Source organism: Petromyzon marinus, chromosome 3, assembly GCF_048934315.1.
Source record: "Petromyzon marinus isolate PM22_M1 ecotype Great Lakes invasive population chromosome 3, UKy_Petmar_22M1.pri1.0, whole genome shotgun sequence".
NCBI lineage: Eukaryota > Metazoa > Chordata > Hyperoartia > Petromyzontiformes > Petromyzontidae > Petromyzon > Petromyzon marinus.
In genome coordinates this window covers 1861702-1882468 of record NC_133669.1, presented here as the reverse complement: position 1 = coordinate 1882468, position 20767 = coordinate 1861702, and the positions used below count along the sequence as shown (strand labels likewise).

The 20767-nt window shown below is 55.3% G+C and overlaps 1 protein-coding gene across 6 annotated transcripts in view; it reads left to right on the top strand.

The window, feature by feature from the left end:
- The window catches only part of MSRA (methionine sulfoxide reductase A), a 108499-nt gene that overhangs the window by 48695 nt on the left and 39037 nt on the right, over positions 1 to 20767 (top strand). For 5 of the 6 annotated variants that reach the window (XM_076072297.1, XM_076072294.1, XM_076072308.1 and 2 more), the window contains exons 2-3: positions 7684 to 7752; positions 8793 to 8912. In XM_076072297.1, coding sequence (XP_075928412.1) covers positions 7684 to 7752; positions 8793 to 8912 — 189 coding nt within the window. Of the gene's footprint in view, positions 1 to 3985; positions 4044 to 7683; positions 7753 to 8792; positions 8913 to 20767 lie in introns of those variants that run through there. The other variant, XM_076072316.1, reaches the window with a different exon arrangement.

Below are 20767 nucleotides of genomic sequence, written 5' to 3'. Positions count from 1 at the left end.
ACCCCTCTCATTCACTCTCATTCACTCACACGCAATCTACCACCCCTCTCATTCACTATCATTCACTCTCACGCAATCTACCACCACTCTCATTCACTCTCATTCACTCTCACGCAATCTACCACCACTCTCATTCACTCTCATTCACTGTCACGCAATCTACCACCCCTTTCATTCACTCTCATTCACTCTCACGCAATCTACCACCCCTTTCATTCACTCTCATTCACTCTCACGCAATCTACCACCCCTCATTCACTCTCACGCAATCTACCACCCCTGTCATTCACTCTCTTTCACTCTCATTCACTCTCACGCAATCTACCACCACTCTCATTCACTCTCATTCACTCTCATTCACTGTCACGCAATCTACCACTCCTTTCATTCACTCTCATTCACTCTCACGCAATCTACCACCATTCTCATTCACTCTCATTCACTCTCACGCAATCTACCACCCCTATCATTCACTCTCATTCACTCTCACGCAATCTACCACCCCTATCATTCACTCTCACGCATTCTACCATCACTCTCATTCACTCTCCTGCAATCTTCCACCACTCTCATTCACTCTCACGCAATCTACCACCCCTCTCATTCACTCTCATTCACTCTCATTCACTCTCACGCAATCTACCACCCCCCTCTCATTCACTCTCATTCACTCTCAGGCAATATACCACCACTCTCATTCACTCTCACGCAATCTATCACCCCTCTCATTCACTCTCATTCACTCTCACGCAGTCTACCACCCCTCATTCACTCTCATTCACTCTCACGCAATCTACCACCCCTCTCATTCACTCTCACGCAATCTACCACCCCCCTCTCATTCACTCATTCACTCTCAGGCAATCTACCACCACTCTCATTCACTCTCACGCAATCTACCACCCCTCTCATTCACTCTCATTCACTCTCACGCAATCTACCCCCACGCTCATTCACTCTCATTCACTCTCACGCAATCTACCACCCCCCTCTCATTCACTCATTCACTCTCAGGCAATCTACCACCACTCTCATTCACTCTCACGCAATCTACCACCCCTCTCATTCACTTTCATTCACTTTCCTTCACTCTCACGCAATCTACCACCCCTCTCATTCACTCTCATGCACTCTCATTCACTCTCCTTCACTCTCACGCAATCTACCACCCCTCTCATTCACTCTCATTCACTCTCACGCAATCTACCACCACTCTCACTCATTCACTCTCAGGCAATCTACCACCACTCTCATTCACTCTCACGCAATCTACCACCCCTCTCATTCACTCTCATTCACTCTCACGCAATCTACCACGCGTTCCGGCCTCGCTCCTAGTACTCGGATGGGAGACCGCCTGGAAATACTTGGTGTGATGTAGGCTGTGGCCGCTTGGTGGTCAGGAGATGGGAGTGTAACAATGGATTCTTGAATCCATCTGTGTCAAGCTTTGAACGGGTGGATGTTCTCCGGGTTCTCCAGTTTTTCCTCCCACGCGAAGGGACGCGCTCATCAATTGCCAACGAGGCCCAAGCTTCCCAATGTGTCGGGGCCCTCGTTGTGACGTGCTGGTGGTGCCGGTGCCGATGGGTTTGATCCGAAACGGCTGCTGATGAATCGTCGACGCCACGCGGGTGCGCGTGTCGGTCCGCAAACGTGCTCTCACTTGGCGGGGGTGTGTGTGTGTGTGCACGCACGTGTTTGTGTACACAGCAAGGTTCCACAGTGGGGGGCGGTGGGGGGGGGCCCGCACGTGCACGCAGGTGGTGCGGCTGGATGTTGCTATCGCAGACGGTTAACCCTTAACACCTGGGTCCGTCCCGTGACCTCCTGCCCGCGAGTCTCTGGAATTTTACGTGACCGCAAAGTGCACCTAGCCTGGCACAGCCGCTGGGGTGATGTTACCGCACTTCGTGGTGGTTATTGTTGCTGTGTGCGTGGGTAGCGTTGGTGCAACGGATCGCACACTCCGCCACAAGCCCGGAGGTGTGGTCGTTGATGGCAAGTGGTGTCCGAAACTGTCAGTATTGGAGAGACAAAGGCGGCCAGGCGTGGTGTTGGCCACTAATCCGACGTCGTGTGCCCTGCCGGCCTTCATAGGTGCCTCGCTAACAACACTTTCCCCAAACGGCTATACAGGGTGTCTTTGTGGACAGGAGATATCCATCTCTCGATAGACGATGCGGCATCATCAGCCCCTCCGACGAGCACAGTTGGCTACGTAGGAACAGAAGTTCAACATATATACATACACGCTCGTTTAAATTGTGGGCCACTTTTGAATGTTCTTGACCTCTCAGCGATGAAGGCGAAGTTGTGTTCTTGCCGTGTTAACCACGGAGAGCCGGGCCCCGTTGTGTTGATGTCCGACACCTCGGGTCGTTCCACGCCTCGACGTTTCGCTCCATGTGCTGGGAGCTTCTTCAGGAACAATGAGCACAGTACAGCCCGTACAAGCGCTGTGTGTGTTTTAATAGCACTTGAAAGGCAGAGGAGGCTCTACCCTCCTATCCATTCATTATTGACAGCCATTTAACAATAGTAGATAATGGTGTAATATGTCCTTTATTTATAAAGAGGTGAGAGCCCATTTGGAAACTCATTAGTAATAATGTGCCCTCTCGACCTCTATCACATTATGGTTGTGTTAAATTTATCTTCAAAATCCCATCTCATTCTACACGGCCTTATTTAGGCATGGCTTAGACCTCAGGAAGGATGTGCCAGCACCTCTTTGTAGGCCTATCCAGAGACATTTGAGGCCCCAATGAATATCGATGCCTCTGGGCCCCCCTCTCCTGTCCTATGTAAATAAAATAAAACATTGTCATTTTGGGGGAGTGGGGTGGGGGGCATGAGCTTTGGGGCTCCCGTATAGTCTGGTCAAGCCTGTCCCTGTGCTTGCAAGGCCTCTAGTTTGATCAGGCGAGAGTCCGGTGAGACCGAAACACGTGTCTATTTCAGAGAGACCTGGGTCACGGAAGCCATACGGTAACCTTGAACACAATACGATTCCGCATTAAGTCAAAACCATATATAGGGCTGATATATTAAGCCACAAAGAGAAAATAATATTAAAGCTTATTGTCCAAGCGACGAGCCCGTCGCCAACGAGATGTTCCCTATCAAGGGCTATTAATGAATAGAATTAAAGTGTCCAACAAACACTGACCTAGGGGGAATGAACGTGAGGGACATGCAACTTTTGTTTCATATTCGAGGAGCGTCGTGGTAGAATTAACAGTCTCCAAATGTGGTTGGTGGCATTTCTAAAGGACATTGGCGCAGTGCGCTTTCGCTCCGGCGATTTGGCAGCAAGCCCCGCCCCTCTTCACAAAGGGAATGTGGTGGCACACACCGTGCCAGCCCTGGCGTGGCTCCTGGCACGAGACAGGGCCGCGCCAGCCGAAATGCTGGCACCGCTGTCCGTGCGTGCCGCTGTGGTAGGATGCCCTGGCAGGCTGCGGGAGTGTCGTAGCGGCAGCACAGGCACGCTCGATTGTCGCCATTTATAGCGGCAAAGACAACGGGTGCGAACAGTGCTGTTGACCTATTCGAGGCCAGATGAAAATAACCGCGCTTGCAATATTTAAGCGTGGTTAATTGAATTGCAAAAGTGATCGTTTGCAGTGATAAATTGCAATTGCTCGATGTTTGGATCATTGTGTTTGGAGGTATTTTATTGAATTTGTAGTTTTTTGTAATAAAATTAATCCACTGCAATCATTTGAGAAATGCACTGGCTGCTTGGCTGCACGAAAACTACAAAAGAGCCCAGTGTTAAACGGAGCATAATTTGGAAGCAATCTAGAAATAATTTGTTTTAAACTGTAACTTAATTAAAATGTTTCAAATCAATTTGTTTCTGCAAATTAATTAATTTAAAAAGTAACCTGTATAATTTCCTACAATTTCAGTGCTTTTATAGTGGGGGCGGGGTTGGGGGGGGGGGGTCGGAGAAACAACGAGAGAAAAAAACCCCCCACAGGCGTCCATTGCCGACGTGCTGCTGCTGCTGCTGCGCCTCGACCGCAGTCAACTCGGTGATCCGTCTCTCGGCGACTCGCGATCTCGCGGCCGCGTGGGGAGATCGCGCTCGCCCCCGCCGCGGCTTTCCCCCCCCCTCCCCCCCCCCCCCCGTGCGCTCCGCTCCACGCGGGAGAGACCCCTCTGGCTTAGGACTGAACGAAACCACCGCAATCGCGAAGGTTTCGGCGAACCGGCGCCGGTGCGAGCGAGCGTCGTGCTCGCCGGCGCCCTTCACCGGGACGTTCCGACGGCACGGCACAGGCGCGCACGGGCCCTGTCGTGAAACCGCGAGGAACCCCGCATTGGTCGCGCGTGCCGATGATGGCGGCGGTGGCGGCGATGGCGGCGCCGGCGCGGTGAATGCACGCACGGCCAAATTCAGCGACGCCGGGGACGGGCAGCGCGCGTTTTCGCTCCGCCGCGGTTAATCTACGCGACGAGCCCACTCCCGTCTGGGGAATGGCAGCGGGTGGCCCGCTAGGCAGGCTGTGAGCTTTTTAATCCCAGATTTAACTTTATTCTAATCCGGCACGATTTAGCGGATTTGCGCCGTTACAAAGATACATTTTTACGTTTGCTCCAAACTAAAATGGAGGACGCCGATGAAGCCATCAGGCCGCGGCGGTGGCGCCGTGCGCCAGCACCGCCTCCAGACGGTGCGGTGTAATCTCGCCGTGCTCGCGCTGCCGCAAAGCTCCTTCTTCGCTCGCCGAAATAAATCCCCGGCCATTTTTGGGGCCGTTATTAAAAGCGAGACAAAGGGGGATGGATTTGCGTCGCGAGCGAGCGTGCGCGGCTCGTCACGTTTCCGCGCCGAAAATTTCGAGAAAAGAGGCGGGGGGTGGGGGGGGGTGGGGGCCTCTTGCGCGATGACGGCGCGTCGCCCGGTATACCATCGTAACTTCGCGGGGGAAAGGTAATTTAATGAAATTGAATGTGATGTGCTGATGGGAGGCTCACCCGAGCCGTGTGGGATGGGCGCTGCTGAAGGTCAAAGGTGCACGTGTTTCTCATTGAGCGGTGTACCCAGCTGGCCGCGGTGTTTAAAGTTGTGCGTGGGGGGCTGGCGGGGGGGGAGGGCGGCAGGCGTCGCGATGATTGTGCCGCGCGTGGTAGATTGCGGCTTTTTTTTTCCTTCTTCGCCGCGTCGCGTCCTCCCGTCCGTCGCTGTGTCCGTGGCGGCACAGATGCGCGTTTACCCCGAGCAATCCATCAAAGGCTGTCAGCGCAGGTCATGTGACAGACATCTGTCTTACTTGCTCCGTCCCTCCCCCTTTCCATCGCGTTTCAACCCCCCACTGCAGACGACGGCCTTATCCTAATCCGTTTGGGACACTGTCATTGGGTAGTAGGCACACGTGCACGCACGCAAGAAGAATACATGCAGACCCACACACACGTCTCGCCCGTACGTGCACCGTGCGCGATGCTCGCACGTAAAGAATGACACGGACGCACACAGCCACGCACACACGGACACTCGCACGAGCACACACAAAGACCTCCCGCCACAAACACGTTACCCGCACATGCACCATACATGACAAAAACACAACGTACATGCAACGCGCCCTCTGCATATTTCACCAACATTGTAGAAGGACAAAGATCTCCCTACAGCGTTTACAGAATGTTGGGCCAAGTGCTGTTAACGAGCTCCTATGAAGGTCACCTTTGCCTCCCGAGTTGCGATGTTTACACTTCGCACCAAGTACCCATTTGAGGCCGAGTCAACCTAGGGGGAGGCCCGTGACCGGTTCATAAAATACATAACTGGCGTTGGTGGCCATGAGCGGGAGTCGAACTCGGGTCGCCGGGCTCGTAGCGCGGCACCGCTGACACCCGCGCGACGCTATCACAGCTCCACGGCGTGTTATGATCACCGTTGTGATGAAGTGCGCCCTGAGTACCGACGATTTGCAGCAGTGCAGCACACGTCTGCCGGTGTTGCACCGCGCGCGTTTCCGCTTCATTAAAAACACACGGCGGAGTGAACTGGTGCATCGCGATACGTGTGTGTGTGTGTGTGTTTGAGAACATGCGGAATTAGTTGCGGTGCAAAGCCGATGCCTGCGTTCAAATTGTCTGGTGGAGATGCTGCTGCTCCTGCGTTGGCGGTGGGGTGCGTAAGCACAATCATCAACGACAACATTCACGTAACAAAAATATTTGTAGCTGCAATTTAAGAAGGGCCATTGCCTGAAACGTAATCCGTCGTAGAGTTGCCCTCTCGAGGCGATAGCATTATTGGCAATTGTGTTGGGTATTTACATTTTTTTTGTTACCGGCAATCGGCTTCAGTTGATGTGTGGTGCATTGCTGCAATGCCTCTGAAATTTTCAATCGAGTCAGTTCACGCTGGTTCATTTCCATGTGGGCTCACGGAGGGACTCGTGTCGACTTACATGTATGTACGTACGTACATTTAACTTTTTTCGCACCGTACGTTGCCAGCCGTTCTAATCGGAGATGCGGGCGAAGGACTTGGAGACCCACTGGCTCTCGCAGAGACCCGTAGACTCACGTGGACACACAGAGACTCGTATGGGGACCCGTAGACTCGCGTAGAGTTCCACAGACTCTCTCACGGATCGCAGGGGCCCTTGCTGTGCGGTCGACAGTCCGGTCGATGTTTGCGCAGTGTCACGCCGGGCTCCCTGCGTCTTCCGCCATAGCCGGAGGAGCGATGCCCGGTGCTGCCCCCGCCGCTGTGCGTCAGCGCGACGGCTCTCTCCGCGTGCCGCCCTCCGCGACGCCCGGCGCGCTCGGCGCTGCGGTGCGATCGCGGGACGTGCCGACTACCGGCTTCGGTGGCTGCGTCTAGCGTCGATGATTGCGCGCGGCCACACGCGGCCACACGCGTGCACACGTGTGCACACGCGAGCACACGCGTGTGCAAACACGCGAACACACGCGACACCGTGGCTCGGCTCGGCGAGAGCATTTGGACCGCTCACTCGGAGGAGCCCAATAGCGATAATAATAACGTCTCCGGAGCGAGTCTTCCACAACCAAATCTATCAGTTGGATTGCGACGTTTCTGCGTCGGACATCTTCACGACAAGGTCCACCAAGTCAGTATTAAAATACAGCAAGTGAGAATTCTGGAAATTCTCATCCTTGGTGCGTTGACCTCTTTCTTGTACACGTGGTGGATGGTGCTGGGACTCGACACATATTGGCTGTGAAAATATACGTGTGATGTATATGTGTTTCAATACATCATGAATGTTCGTAAAACCATGTTATTCCTGATACACGTGGATGATAAGAGGAATTCAGTGCCACTTTCGAGTGACTCCTCTGATCCGTTCAAGGACCGGGCAACAGGAAGAACGCAGCACTTGCGTGAGACCACATCTGGTGTGACACCTTTCTGTATTAATTATGGCTAATAGGATACACGTTCCACACACCCCTGGGTCGCTTCTGATATTGGATGGATGGCCGGGTGAATTTCGCACCTTAACCTAAACTACTTCTGCTTGAACATCATCATCAACTTCGTTGTCAGCCATGTTCTACGGCCGTAGGATGGAGACCTGGCCGTGCCATCGCGTCACTTGACGGTCCTGCCATGCCACGATCCATCTTCCGTGCGCGACCGACCGACTGACCCCTCCGTCTTTTGTCTCCCTGCTGTCCCACGAGCAGCCAGGCACGCGGTGAACGGAAATCCTGCGGTGGAGCCGTTCCCGGAGGGCCTGCAGCTCGCCACGTTTGGTGAGTGCGGCGTGCCGCATGGCGGACGCCGCCATGACGCTTCCGCTTCCCTCCTCGCCACGAGCCCCTCCCCACGCTGCTCACCATGCGCTCACCCTGAGCCTCCTCACCCTGCGCCTCCTCACCCTGCGCCTCCTCACCCTGAGCCTCCTCACCCTGAGCCTCCTCACCCTGAGCCTCCTCACCCTGAGCCTCCTCACCCTGAGCCTCCTCACCCTGAGCCTCCTCACCCTGAGCCTCCTCACCCTGAGCCTCCTCACCCTGAGCCTCCTCACCCTGAGCCTCCTCACCCTGAGCCTCCTCACCCTGAGCCTCCTCACCCTGAGCCTCCTCACCCGACCTCCTCACCCTGAGCCTCCTCACCCTGAGCCTCCTCACCCTGAGCCTCCTCACCCTGAGCCTCCTCACCCTGAGCCTCCTCACCCTGAGCCTCCTCACCCTGAGTCTCCTCACCCTGAGCCTCCTCACCCTGAGCCTCCTCACCCGACCTCCTCACCCTGAGCCTCCTCACCCTGAGCCTCCTCACCCTGAGCCTCCTCACCCTGAGCCTCCTCACCCTGAGCCTCCTCACCCTGAGCCTCCTCACCCTGAGCCTCCTCACCCTGAGCCTCCTCACCCGACCTCCTCACCCTGAGTCTCCTCACCCTGAGTCTCCTCACCCTGAGCCTCCTCACCCTGAGCCTCCTCACCCTGAGCCTCCTCACCCTGAGCCTCCTCACCCTGAGCCTCCTCACCCTGAGCCTCCTCACCCTGAGCCTCCTCACCACGAATCACCGTGACGCTACCGTGAGCCTCGCCCACCGTGGGGCGCTGCTGCCGCAAGGGTACCAGCTTGGCCCGCCGTTGTGTCTCGCGTTGCCACCTGTCTCGCCTATCCCAGGATTGTCCTCTTGTTGAGACGGCAGCTGTCCTGGGAAGATCTGTACGTCTGGGTCATTTGTCAGTTGCATAAATATAATGATTATCATAACAATAAAAATCCATCACTCCAGACATGCGGCGTTCCCCTCATCCCGGTGCGTTCCCCCCCGTGTGCCCAGGCATGGGCTGCTTCTGGGGTGCCGAGCGAATGCTGTGGACGCAGAGCGGAGTCTTCTCCACGCAGGTCGGCTACTCTGGAGGCTCCACACCAAACCCGTCCTACAAGGAGGTGTGCTCAGGTGGGCGCGCCGCCTTGCTTCTTGCCGCACCGCGCGCACCGCCGCTACGGTGGCCCGCCCTCCGTCGCCCCCGCCGAAGCCGCGTTTTCTCACCGTGTTCCGAGATTGCGCGGACGCCGTTGACGGCGCGGGCTTCCGGAGAGGTGCGCTACGTGGGGGTTGCGCGCCGTGTGCGCGTCGTTCTCTGCGAGCGTGTGGACCTGTGGACGTGTGGGACGTGGTGGTGGGGAGCGGTAGGGGAATGGCTTCCGCGCGGCGCTACCAGCATGGCAACGTGTGTTCAATTTCCTGGACGCGGCCTAAATCTGCGGCGACAAATCTCAACCGGTCATAGGCGCGCCCTCCCTTCGGTCGACTTGGCCTTAAATGAGTACCTGGTGCAGAGCGTAAGCATTGTTGAAGTCGGTCCGGGCATGGTGCTGGCCACCCACCCCCTCGTGCACCACGTCGGCCTTCGTACCTGCTCGCTGAATGGCTCTTGCCCCGACAGTCTGTGTTGGCTCGACGGGGGATCTTTGTCTTTGTTGCGTGTGGATGGCTGAACCTCTTGCGACTCGGAGGCGTTTAAAGAGTGGCGACACAAACCGTGGTGTTAATGGGAAACGTAGCACCGCCGTTTACAGCTGTGTCACAAACCAGTGCTGCGAACTAGCACGGGCCGCATGTGTCCGTGCAGACACGCGTAGGCCCTGTGCGCAAATCCGTGTGGGGGGGGGGGGGAAGTGGCAGGATTTAGTTTAGCCAAGGTTAGCTTGAGATTGGGTAGATTCATCGTTTTGTTGAGCTGTGCGGAGCGACGTCTCTGCGCTTCATTATTCCACTCATTGCCCGACACAAACCCACCGCCCTGGATAGATGCGCACGATAAGCAGACGCACATGCGGGAATACGGCGGTCGCCGTTGAATCTCAAGCGGGCCAGTCGACAGACGATTCCGAGGCTGTGAAATCGCCGTTCGTTTCAACAGCGCCAGCAGTTCCAAGGTCCGCAACGGGATGGGACTATTTGGCAGTTCCCCAAGTAAAATAATGTCGAGTCTAACACTCCCACGACGACTGCGTGGGGGGAGGGGGAACTCAACACGGTCACCAGCCCGACCATGCGAGTCCCCCCAGGAGCGCTGAAAATCGTGGCGGGCCGTGCCGTGCCGGCGACGGTCGCTTCTCCGTGGGCGCCGGGTCGGTCCGGGGGCCCCGACTCGTTCGCTTCCTGCGCGATCGCTGACGCACACACCGACACGCACGCACAGACACACACACACCGACACACACACACCGAGACACACACACCGAGACACACACACCGACACACACACACCGACACACACACACCGACACACACACACCGACACACACACACCGACACACACACACCGACACACACGCACCGACACACACACAGACACACACACCGACACACACACAGACACACACACCGACACACACGCACCGACACACACACCGACACACACACACCGACACACACAAACACACCGACACACACACACCGACACACACACGTGCCAGTTGCAAGTCTAATAATTCAGGGAGTCCATTAAAAGCACAGCCTGGCCTGGGCGCTGTCACTTACTTTGGCGGCCTAATGGACTTTAGATTTGCAAATTTAGACCAATTTGCTGTTTTATTTGAGTGGCGGCCGCTGTGATTTATGCAGCGGAGAGACACGAGGGCCTCGGGCATCCGGTTTCCCGGCGCTGCCCCCTCGCCCGCTTGCTCTTTTGCCCGGTCGTTTCCTCGCCCACCTACCCACTTGCTCACTCTGTCTGCTCAATGCACTCGCACGCTCTCGCCGAATGCCCCCTCGGGCGCCCTCCCGCTCGCCCCCTGGCTCGCTCATCCACTCACGCGTTTGCCGACAAGCCAACTCGCCGCGCTCGCCCACGCACGCCGTCGCCGGCCCTCGTGCCCCGACGTTGCTCTCGCCCCGGCTCACTCCCGCGCGAGATCCGATCTCATCGCTCCGTCTCCGTGGTGAACGTCCCCCTGGGCGCGATCCCTCCCGTGGCTGCCGTTCAGTCTCCAGTCTTGTCCCTCCGTCGTCCCCTCCAGCGGTGTCCTGTCACCTTACACGGTCAATTAGAACGCCATTGTTTTTGTTTGTTGTTGTTGTTGTAATATATGGTAACGTACTTACGCCACTAAGTGCAATGGTACTTGAATGTTAAACCGAAGATGAAATATGTTTGGTATTTTGTTAATGGACGGTTTACAGAAAGTACAGCAAGTAAACCGTCCATTAGCGGTATTTTGTCATCGTTCATATGAGCGTTCGTCGCCTCTCTTCAGCTGAAGTGTGGCGTCGAGCGTCGCCGGTGAGAACAGCTGATGCCCCCACCCCCACCCGCCCCCACGCGGAGCGCGGGAAGAGACAATGGGCGGTGATTTCTCAATTCCCCCTCAAGCGGGACCACATCTGTCCGGTCACAGCCCTGCGGAGGCGATGGTGACGGCGACGATGATTGTGCCGACGCAGATGATGATAATAATTATAATAGTGGTCGTAGAAGAGCAGCTAATCTCTTAACGAGCTGGAGGAAATCAGATGCTGCCGGGAGTGACAATGTCGCATCCACGCTCCCCCTGGCCTATGATAATGATAATCATGACCGTTTCCATTGCCGGGCACGTACTATGAGGTTCCGGGGGAATATCAGCGGCCATCAGCGACGGTGATTTTCCAATCACTGGGGTCGAGCGTGCGAGCGCATAAATCATCTCGTCGGCGCGACGTCAGCTCGGGGCCGTCTCGCAGTTATTTATTATTTTATTTATTACCGTTTTATTATTATTATTATTTTGGGGTAAATGCGCGTGGACGCGGGCAGCAGCTGGCAGGGCTGAGCGCGTCCGCAACAAAAGACCACCACGGCAGCGCCTCTCGCCCCCTTTGTCTGCCCCCGGCGGCCATTGTCCAGACGGTGGCACGACCTCCGCCTGGGCCTTTTGTGTGGACGCGGAGCGGCGTGGCAGGCAGCAGACAGCGCGGGGACGGCCGCGGCCGCGTGGCCGCTCGCCCCGCTCGCGCGCCCCCGTCGCTCCCCCTTGTTTGCGCCGGGGGGTGGCGGGGGGGAGGGTCTTGCCCTCTCCCCTGACGCGTCGCTCTCGTCGTCGTCGTCGTCGCCACGGATGCAAACATCGCGAGCCTCTCGCGATTCCATCGTCCGAGTGGCGCGCGCGTACGATCGGCAATTCTGGAAAAACATCGCCCCGACGACGGTGGATGTATTCACCAGCGAAACGGAACTCAAATTGTGAACGTTGTGGGTTTACTCTGCAACTCACCGGTGTGCCGAAGTAGTAACTAACTGGCACGTTTTGTCTACGTGACAAACCTTACTAAATGATCTGTGCCGGGTGGCGGCGGATTAACGACACATTTATATTTACGCGCCATCTCACCCAAAAAAAACCTCTATTGCGAACGATCGCTCGTGTTCGGCGCGTGGCGCCGGGACGCGCTGGCGGCGAAGGCTTGCTGGTGCTGGAGGGTGTCGTTGGCGCCGAGGGTCGGCGTTGTTTTTCCCCTTCGCCGAAGAGCGTGATCCACGCGCTCATTCGGCGTCTGCCCCTTTGACAGGAGCACCGCTCCGAACGCGTGCCCAGAGTCGGTCTCGCCGTCCCTTGGGTCGAACGAACACGACACACAACTCGGTGGGGGGGGGGGGGTCCCGTTCCACGTTGTCTATGAACACGGATGTCCTTTCCCTCATCATGCTAATTATAACATATCAACAGCTTAATCGACAACGCGGCCTTAAAGAGGAATGGCGTCCAGCCGGCGACGTTTGCGGCAGGGGGTTCTTAGTCACAGCACGCCGAGAGAGGCCAGAGAGGCAGAGTGAGGGATTGAAATTTGGCTGTTTGAAAATGCAGGAAACGAGGTGTGAGCACTTGCTTTGTTGTGCGTATACTGTACGTCTCGGGCTACGGGGCCACACAGCAGGCATTTTAAGAAGAGGTTTTTGTGAGCGTCGCGGGAGGGACGCTGCGCGCACATTTCTGTGCAATGCTCCTTCAAACGGCGGCCTCATAGATGGTGGCAGTGCAGTGCAGGCCGTTATAGGCAGTGCAACGATGCATCGGTGTATCTCGATTGAAATCTAGATTACAATCTAGATTGCAATCTAGATTTAAAACCTATTTCTTTCTAATTGTTTTTTATTTTGTTAGCACGGTTGGCTCCGTACAGTGCAAAAGAAGTTCAGCATGCGTACATATTGTGTAATAGATTCACATTACTTACGGGGTGGCCCAAAAGTCAGGACACAGGGTTATTTCACTTATTTTGACACTGGCATATTTTTTTTACTTATGTATCCTTTCTCTTAATAGTTTGTCTGTTATCTTTATAAATATATATTTTTCTTGGTCACCTCAAGCCCGTCATTTGCACAACTCGACGAAGAACCCTGAATAAATTGAGACTGTCATTCATGAATGTTCACAGATAATCTTAAAATTAAATCCAAAATGAATTTCAAAAGATAATTCATGCATGTGTTAATGTTTACGGAAGTCAACTAGAGAATTTGTTACAATGACCGAAAAAAGCCTTTGTGAGTCATTAAAATAAATATAATAACCCAACGTGTCCTGACCTTTTGGCCAGCCTGTATATGTTAAATTCTTCAGCTGGCCATACATGCCCAGAATTATATATATGGAGATGTGCAATGGGTTTACATTATCCCCTACAGTCACCCTTCACCACTAGATCCACTGCGGTGTTAAAAACTATTGATTCCTTAATTGAAATTCACCACAATCACTTGAAGGAAGATGGGGGGAAAGGGGATAGAGATGGGGGGGAGAGAATCGTTACGTCTTTACCAGTGACTCGTTTATAATTTTAACTGCTGACGGTACTGTATGTGCAATTACGGGCAGGGCCGTTGCCCGAGGCACACTTCACCAAGCTCCCGCCCATCACCTCCCGACCAGCGGCACGTGCGGGAACGGGGACGACACTTTCCCCCTCCCCAACTATTCTCGTGCCGATAATCGGTGGCGTAATGGAGCCGATAATCGGTGGAGTAATCGGAGTACAGCACAGAACTCCTGCTCTGACGAATCGCGTGCAAGTTCCCGAGCCTCTGCGTTAATTTGGCAGAGCTCACAGATTCCTGTGCCTCTGGCTCCGCGTGGCTGGCGCTGGCTCCGCGTGGCTGGCGCTGATTCTGCGTGCCTGTCGCTGGCGCCGGGGCTGTGCCGGAGCCTTCCTCAATGCGTGGGGAGTTAAACGAGCGCCGTCGCGTTTTGGCAGGCGGGGACGCGGGTGGCTCGGCTGTCGGCGCGTGGCGGCGAGTCTTGACGCGGAACTTTTTATTTTTTTATTTCCCACCTCCCCCCCCCCCCCCCCCCCCCGTATGGCGTTGTTGGGATTAAAAGTTTTTTGGTCGGAGTTTTCTCATTGTGTTCTCCACCTCGGTCTGTTCGCAAATGGGGAACCTCTTTGCGCGGTGATTTTGACCGGACCGTAACCCTCGCGAAGCACAGAAGAACTGTGAAACGTCCGGATTGTGTATGTATGTGTGTGTGGGAGCCCCTCAACCTCGTGTTCGCTCCGGGTAGGTCGTAACGCTCGTAACCGACGTCGGGCTTTGCCCAGCTTTCTGTCGGTCCCCGGTGTCGCGCTCACTGCAAGGTGATGGCATCGTAACAGCACGAGGCATCGTGCAGCGTGGAACCCACCGTTGATCCTGTCCCTACGAGTGGAACCAGTCAATCTCAGGGTCATAATGTTTTAGGGGTGAGAATAACAAACATAATAATACAAAAATATATCTTGCGATCTGTGTCGTCGTGTCTCAATGTGTGCCATATTTCTACTTTTTAGTCCTGGAGCATGATTAGGATTGTCACGTCGCTCACTCGCCGGTGCGTGCAGCACCGTCAGTGCCGTGACCGCTGTGCAACCCGAGGGCTTGCAAGCTGTCTCGGCAGGCCAGGGACGTGCACAGCCTGGGCGGGGTGTACTTACACGGCCAGAGCTGTTCGCGTTTCGGGTCACGTACTCCTTTAATTGCAACAACGCGAGTCGCCGATTCTCTAAGCTGTGCGGTGCACGCTCTGCTGTCGCATCGTGCCGCGTGCGGTGGTGCCGTCGTCCTGCACTGGAGCGTGACGATGCGTCTCGCCTCTCGCTGTGTCTCGCCTCTCGCTGTGTCTCGTCTCTCGCTGTGTCTCGCTGTGTCTCATTGTGTCTCGCTGTGTCTCGTGGTGTCTCATTGTGTCTCGCTGTGTCTCGCTGTGTCTCGCTGTGTCTCGCTGTGTCTCATTGTGTCTCGCCTCTCGCTGTGTCTCGCTGTGTCTCGCTGTGTCTTGTCTCATTGTGTCTCGTCTCTCGCTGTGTCTCGCTGTGTCTTGTCTCATTGCGTCTCGCCTCTCGCTGTGTCTCGCTGTGTCTTGTCTCATTGCGTCTCGCCTCTCGCTGTGTCTCGCTGTGTCTTGTCTCATTGCGTCTCGCCTCTCGCTGTGTCTCGCTGTGTCTCGCTGTGTCTCATTGTGTGTCGCGGTGTCTCGTTGTGTCGTGTGTCTCGCTGTGTCTCACTGTGTCTCGCTGTGTCTTGTCTCATTGTGTCTCGTCTCTCGCTGTGTCTCACTGTGTCTCGCTGTGTCTCGCTGTGTCTCATTGTGTGTCGCGGTGTCTCGTTGTGTCGTGTGTCTCGCTGTGTCTCACTGTGTCTCGCTGTGTCTTGTCTCATTGTGTCTCGTCTCTCGCTGTGTCTCACTGTGTCTCGCTGTGTCTCGCTGTGTCTCATTGTGTGTCGCGGTGTCTCGTTGTGTCGTGTGTCTCGCTGTGTCTCACTGTGTCTCGCTGTGTCTTGTCTCATTGTGTCTCGTCTCTCGCTGTGTCTCACTGTGTCTCGCTGTGTCGTGTCTCGTTGTGTCTCGCTGTGTCTCATTGTGTCTCGCTGTGTCTCGTTGTGTCGTATGTCTCGCTGTGTCTCATTGTGTCTCGCTGTGTCTCGCTGTGTCTTGTCTCATTGTGTCTCGTCTCTCACTGTGTCTCACTGTGTCTCGTCTCTCACTGTGTCTCGCTGTGTCTCGCTGTGTCTTGTCTCATTGTGTCTCGTCTCTCACTGTGTCTCGCTGTGTCTCGCTGTGTCTTGTCTCATTGTGTCTCGTCTCTCGCTGTGTCTCACTGTGTCTCGTCTCTCACTGTGTCTCGCTGTGTCTCGCTGTGTCTTGTCTCATTGTGTCTCGCCTCTCGCTGTGTCTCGCTGTGTCTCGCTGTGTCGTGTCTCATTGTGTCTCGCCTCTCGCTGTGTCTCACTGTGTCTCGCTGTGTCGTGTCTCATTGTGTCTCGTCTCTCGCTGTGTCTCACTGTGTCTCGCGGTGTCTCGTTGTGTCATGTGTCTCGCTGTGTCTCATTGTGTCTCGCTGTGTCTCGTCTCTCGCTGTGTCTTGTCTCTCGCTGTGTCTCTTGCTGTGTCTCGTCTCTCGTTGTGTCTCGTTGTGTCTCGCTGTGTCTCGCTGTGTCTCGTTGTGTCTCGCTGTGTCTCGTGTCTCGCTGTGTCTCGTCTCTCGCTGTGTCTCGTCTCTCGCTGTGTCTCTTGCTGTGTCTCGTCTCTCGTTGTGTCTCGCTGTGTCTCGCTGTGTCTCGTTGTGTCTCGCTGTGTCTCGCTGTGTCTCATCTCTCGCTGTGTCTCGTCTCTCGCTGTGTCTCGCTGTGTCTCGCTGTGTCTCGTGGTGTCTCGCTGTGTCTCATTGTGTCTTGTTGTGTCATGTTGTGTCTCGTCTCTCGCTGTGTATCGTGTCTCGCTGTGTCTCGCTGCGTCTCGCTGCGTCTCGCTGCGTCTCGTTGTGTCTCGTTGTGTCTCGTCTCTCCCTGTGTCTCGCTGTGTCTCGCTGTGTCTCGTCTCTCGCTGCGTCTCGCGGTGTCTCGCTGTGTCTCGTCTCTCGTTGTGTCTCGCTGTGTCTCGCTGTGTCTCGTCTCTCGCTGTGTCTCGCTGTGTCTCGTTGTGTCTCGCTGTGTCTCGCTGTGTCTCGCTGTGTCTCATCTCTCGCTGTGTCTCGTCTCTCGCTGCGTCTCGCGGTGTCTCGCTGTGTCTCGCTGTGTCTCGCTGTGTCTCGCTGTGTATCGTGTCTCGCTGTGTCTCGTCTCTCGCTGCGTCTCGCTGTGTCTCGCTGTGTCTCGTCTCTCGCTGTGTCTCGCTGTGTCTCGTTGTGTCTCGCTGTGTCTCATTGTGTCTCGTTGTGTCTCGCTGTGTCTCGTCTCTCGCTGTGTCTCGCTGTGTCTCGTTGTGTCTCGTCTCTCGCTGTGTCTCGTTGTGTCTCGCTGTGTCTCGTCTCTCGCTATGTCTCGCTGTGTCTCGTCTCTCGCTGTGTCTCGTCTCTCGCTGTGTCTCGCTGTGTCTCGCTGTGTCTCGCTGTGTCTTGTGTCTCGCTGTGTCTCGTCTCTCGCTGTGTCTCGCTGTGTCTCGCTATGTCTCGCTGTGTCTCGCTGTGTCTCGTCTCTCGCTGTGTCTCGTCTCTCGCTGTGTCTCGCTGTGTCTCGCTGTGTCTTGTGTCTCACTGTGTCTCGTCTCTCGCTGTGTCTCGCTGTGTCTTGTGTCTCCTTGTGTCTCGTCTCTCGCTGTGTCTCGCTGTGTCTTGTGTCGCATTGTGTCTCGCTGTGTCTCGCTGTGTCTCGCTGTCTCGTCTCTCACTGTGTCTTGTGTCTCGTTGTCTCATTGTGTCTCGTCTCTCGCTGTGTCTCGCTGTGTCTCGCTGTCTCTCGCTGTGTCTCGTTGTGTCTTGTGTCTCGCTGTGTCTCGTCTCTCGCTGTGTCTCGCTGTGTCTCGTTGTGTCGTGTCTCATTGTGTCTCGCTGTGTCTCCCTGCGTCTCGTTGTGTCGTGTGTCTCGCTGTGTCTAATTGTGTCTCGTCTCTCGCTGCGTCTCCCTGTGTCTCGCTGTGTCTCGCTGTGTCTCGTCTCTCGCTGTGTCTCGCTGTGTCTCGCTGTGTCTCGCTGCGTCTCGCTGCGTCTCGCTGTGCTCCGCTCGATGGGCACTTGCCGCATTTGACGCTGGGCATTGGCATGCGGTCCCCATGCTGCGCGTCTGCCTTTGTGTACGACGCAACTCTGCGAGGAGCGGCGGCGCTGCGGCGCGCTCGCCACTCGCCCGCGAACCCGGTGACCTGGTTACGATTATTCGCCCGCGTTAAAGGTGCCGAGAAATCCACACGGTTACTCCCTTCCCCGCGGCGGAATTGTCGTCCGCGAAGAGGAAATGCCGAACGCCGCTCCGCCGGTGTCATCGCTGCGTCACGTGACCTCGTTGTTGCCGGCACACCACGCAGGCACCGGGGGGCCGGGGGGGGGGGGGGGGCGGAGAGGGCCGGGGGGGGGGTGCGGGGGGGGGGCCTGGGGGGTGCGGGATTCCAGGCTCTTGGGGAAACTTTGTGTTTATTTATGTACACAGCGGCTTAATTTGTCGGTTTGGCAGCACAAATTGTGCACGAGTGCCGGGAGTGTTTAGTTTTTGTTTTCACGACTCTCTCGGCATAATTGATTTCATGTTCTACCATCCGCAGCCGCCTTGACGTTTACTGCGGCCGTCTTGAACGCTCTTCCTTCCAGACATTGGGAAGCGGCTGGAGCTATACACTTTTAAATCTCGATTCGTAAACTCGTTTATTTTTTCGAACTGCTTTTTGTGTTTCGTTTGTTGTCCTGCCCCCGCACCTCCGATAAGCACGGTTGGCTACGTACGGTGCGAAAGAAGTTCAGCATTCACACGTACAGAGGAGCAGCCCTGCAATTGCTTACCTGAGACCACTGATGAAGGAAGGGCCTACACGATACAAAGCTCTGGACAAGCCCCGCTGGAGGGAATTTGGCCTACTCTTCCAGACTGGCAAGATATCTTGTCAGCGGCCGGAGTCCCCACACTCTTTACCCCATCACACGTGACCTGCCCATCGGCTGTCAGGTGGTGTACCTGATTGTACTGCTGGGTGGGATTCAAGGAAGTTGCAAAGTTGTTCCTGGACTTCACAGTGAAGTGCTTTGTTATTTTAACTGTCACTTAGAGAGGAACAACCGGGTAAAAAAGCATTGCATTTATATATGTGTGCAGATATATATGTGTGTGAACATCATTCGAGAAGCAGTTGGGTTTAGAGTACGGAGCCGACCTTGAAACCACCCTCGGTGCACACAGTTCCACTTTCATTTTGGGGTTTGAAGTACAGATCTTTTTTTTTATCTCGACGCTCAAATGAATTATTCATGTGCTCAAGGCCTCCGGGCAAACACTGTTAGGATAATTGCTATCGGAGTGCTCCCGTTATTTAGTTTTTAAGGCTATCTCAGAATAACAAAAACCGTGAGCTCTTGCTAAATTACCACCGCCGCCGCCGCTACCACCGCCGCCCCCTGCGCAGTAATGGACGTTCCGGTGAAGGAGGGCACCGCACATCCGGTGGTTGTTCGTGTAAAGTTTTGGGTGTTTTTGCCCGAGCCGATGCCTCGCTGTGAATCGTGCCCCCCCCCACCCCGCCCCCCCCCGACCCCTACTCGACCTAGATTCCTCTATGCTTCCTCGCCGTAGACACGAGCTGCAGCGGAATGTCATGGCCCGCGCAGAGCTACGCAGCTTCATGATTGCGGCACTTTGCGCGTCACAAATTCATCGACCGAAATGCATTTACTCATTGACCTTAAGTTGTTATTATTATTAGCCAAGTAAAGCCCATTGAGCTATTGGTTGTTCTTCAGCGGTGTCCTGGCCACACGCGACGATAGCTCATGGGTGGGAACGGTGAACCTGGCCACCGAACTTTAATTCCCGGTCACGGCTCACGCCAGCGGTGACCGACGTCTCAACCGGCCATGGGCCCCCTCTCCTTCACTTAACCCACACTGACCAGTGCGGTGAAGTACGGTCAAACAACCGCCGTGACTGATGTGGCGTGGGGAGGTCCTTAAGCCAGCAGCGGAGTGCCGGAGGTCTGTACATTAATACTGTGCGTCGTGTGTATCCAGCAAGGCGTCACTGAGTTTCTGGGTCTCTTAAGAAGGTTCCTGCTGTGGCAAGTTCAACGGATTCCTTTAAAAAAGACGAACGAACACACGAGGGCATATCATACTCGCGCAGATAGCTTCAAGCGGTCATTGCTGTGCCGATATCTCCTTGCCCTCCTCGTAGGCCAGGCCTACAGCACCTGCTTTTCCCTGCCAGAATTCGATCTAAGAACTCGCCAGGCACAAACCTGCGCTTAGCCGCCCGGGATCTGGTGAAGATTGGGTGATTCCGGGGGGATTTTGTCAACTCCCGCGATCGCGATACCTGCGCAGACTCGTGCAGGCAACGGTCTACTTGGGTATTTACGGCTGCTTGTGATCAGTTTGGTGGAAGCTCGAGGCGTCGAGCGCCGCAAGGAGGAGAGATTTACCTTCAATCGATTTGCGAGTGAATTGAATTGTGGCAGGCGATGGGGCCGTCGCAGGCCGTTAGGGAAGCTGCGTGTGTGAGCTGTGCGTGGGGGTCGCAGGCTTTGGGGAGGACACGGCGTCTTCCAGAGAGAGGCCCTCTCTCTTGTTGTGTCTGCAGAGTTGCGCTTTGTGGAGCCCAGTGGCCTTGATGGGCGTCTGGCCCGGACCGTAGCGTCTTGCTCAGCAGACCCGTAAGGACCCCTTTCCCTACTATTTGTCATTTTCTTTGTGATTTAATCATTGCGGTTTCTTTTTTTCGCACACATTATTGAGTTTGCTCTATTTCCCTCTGGCACACCTTGTCCCCGGTCTCGCGAATTGTCTTTTTATTTTTAGTTGAAAAAGTTTCGTCGTTCTCGCCCCAATTTCACCTCAACTGTTCTTCCAGCCTCGTGTCAGGTCCCGTCATTGCA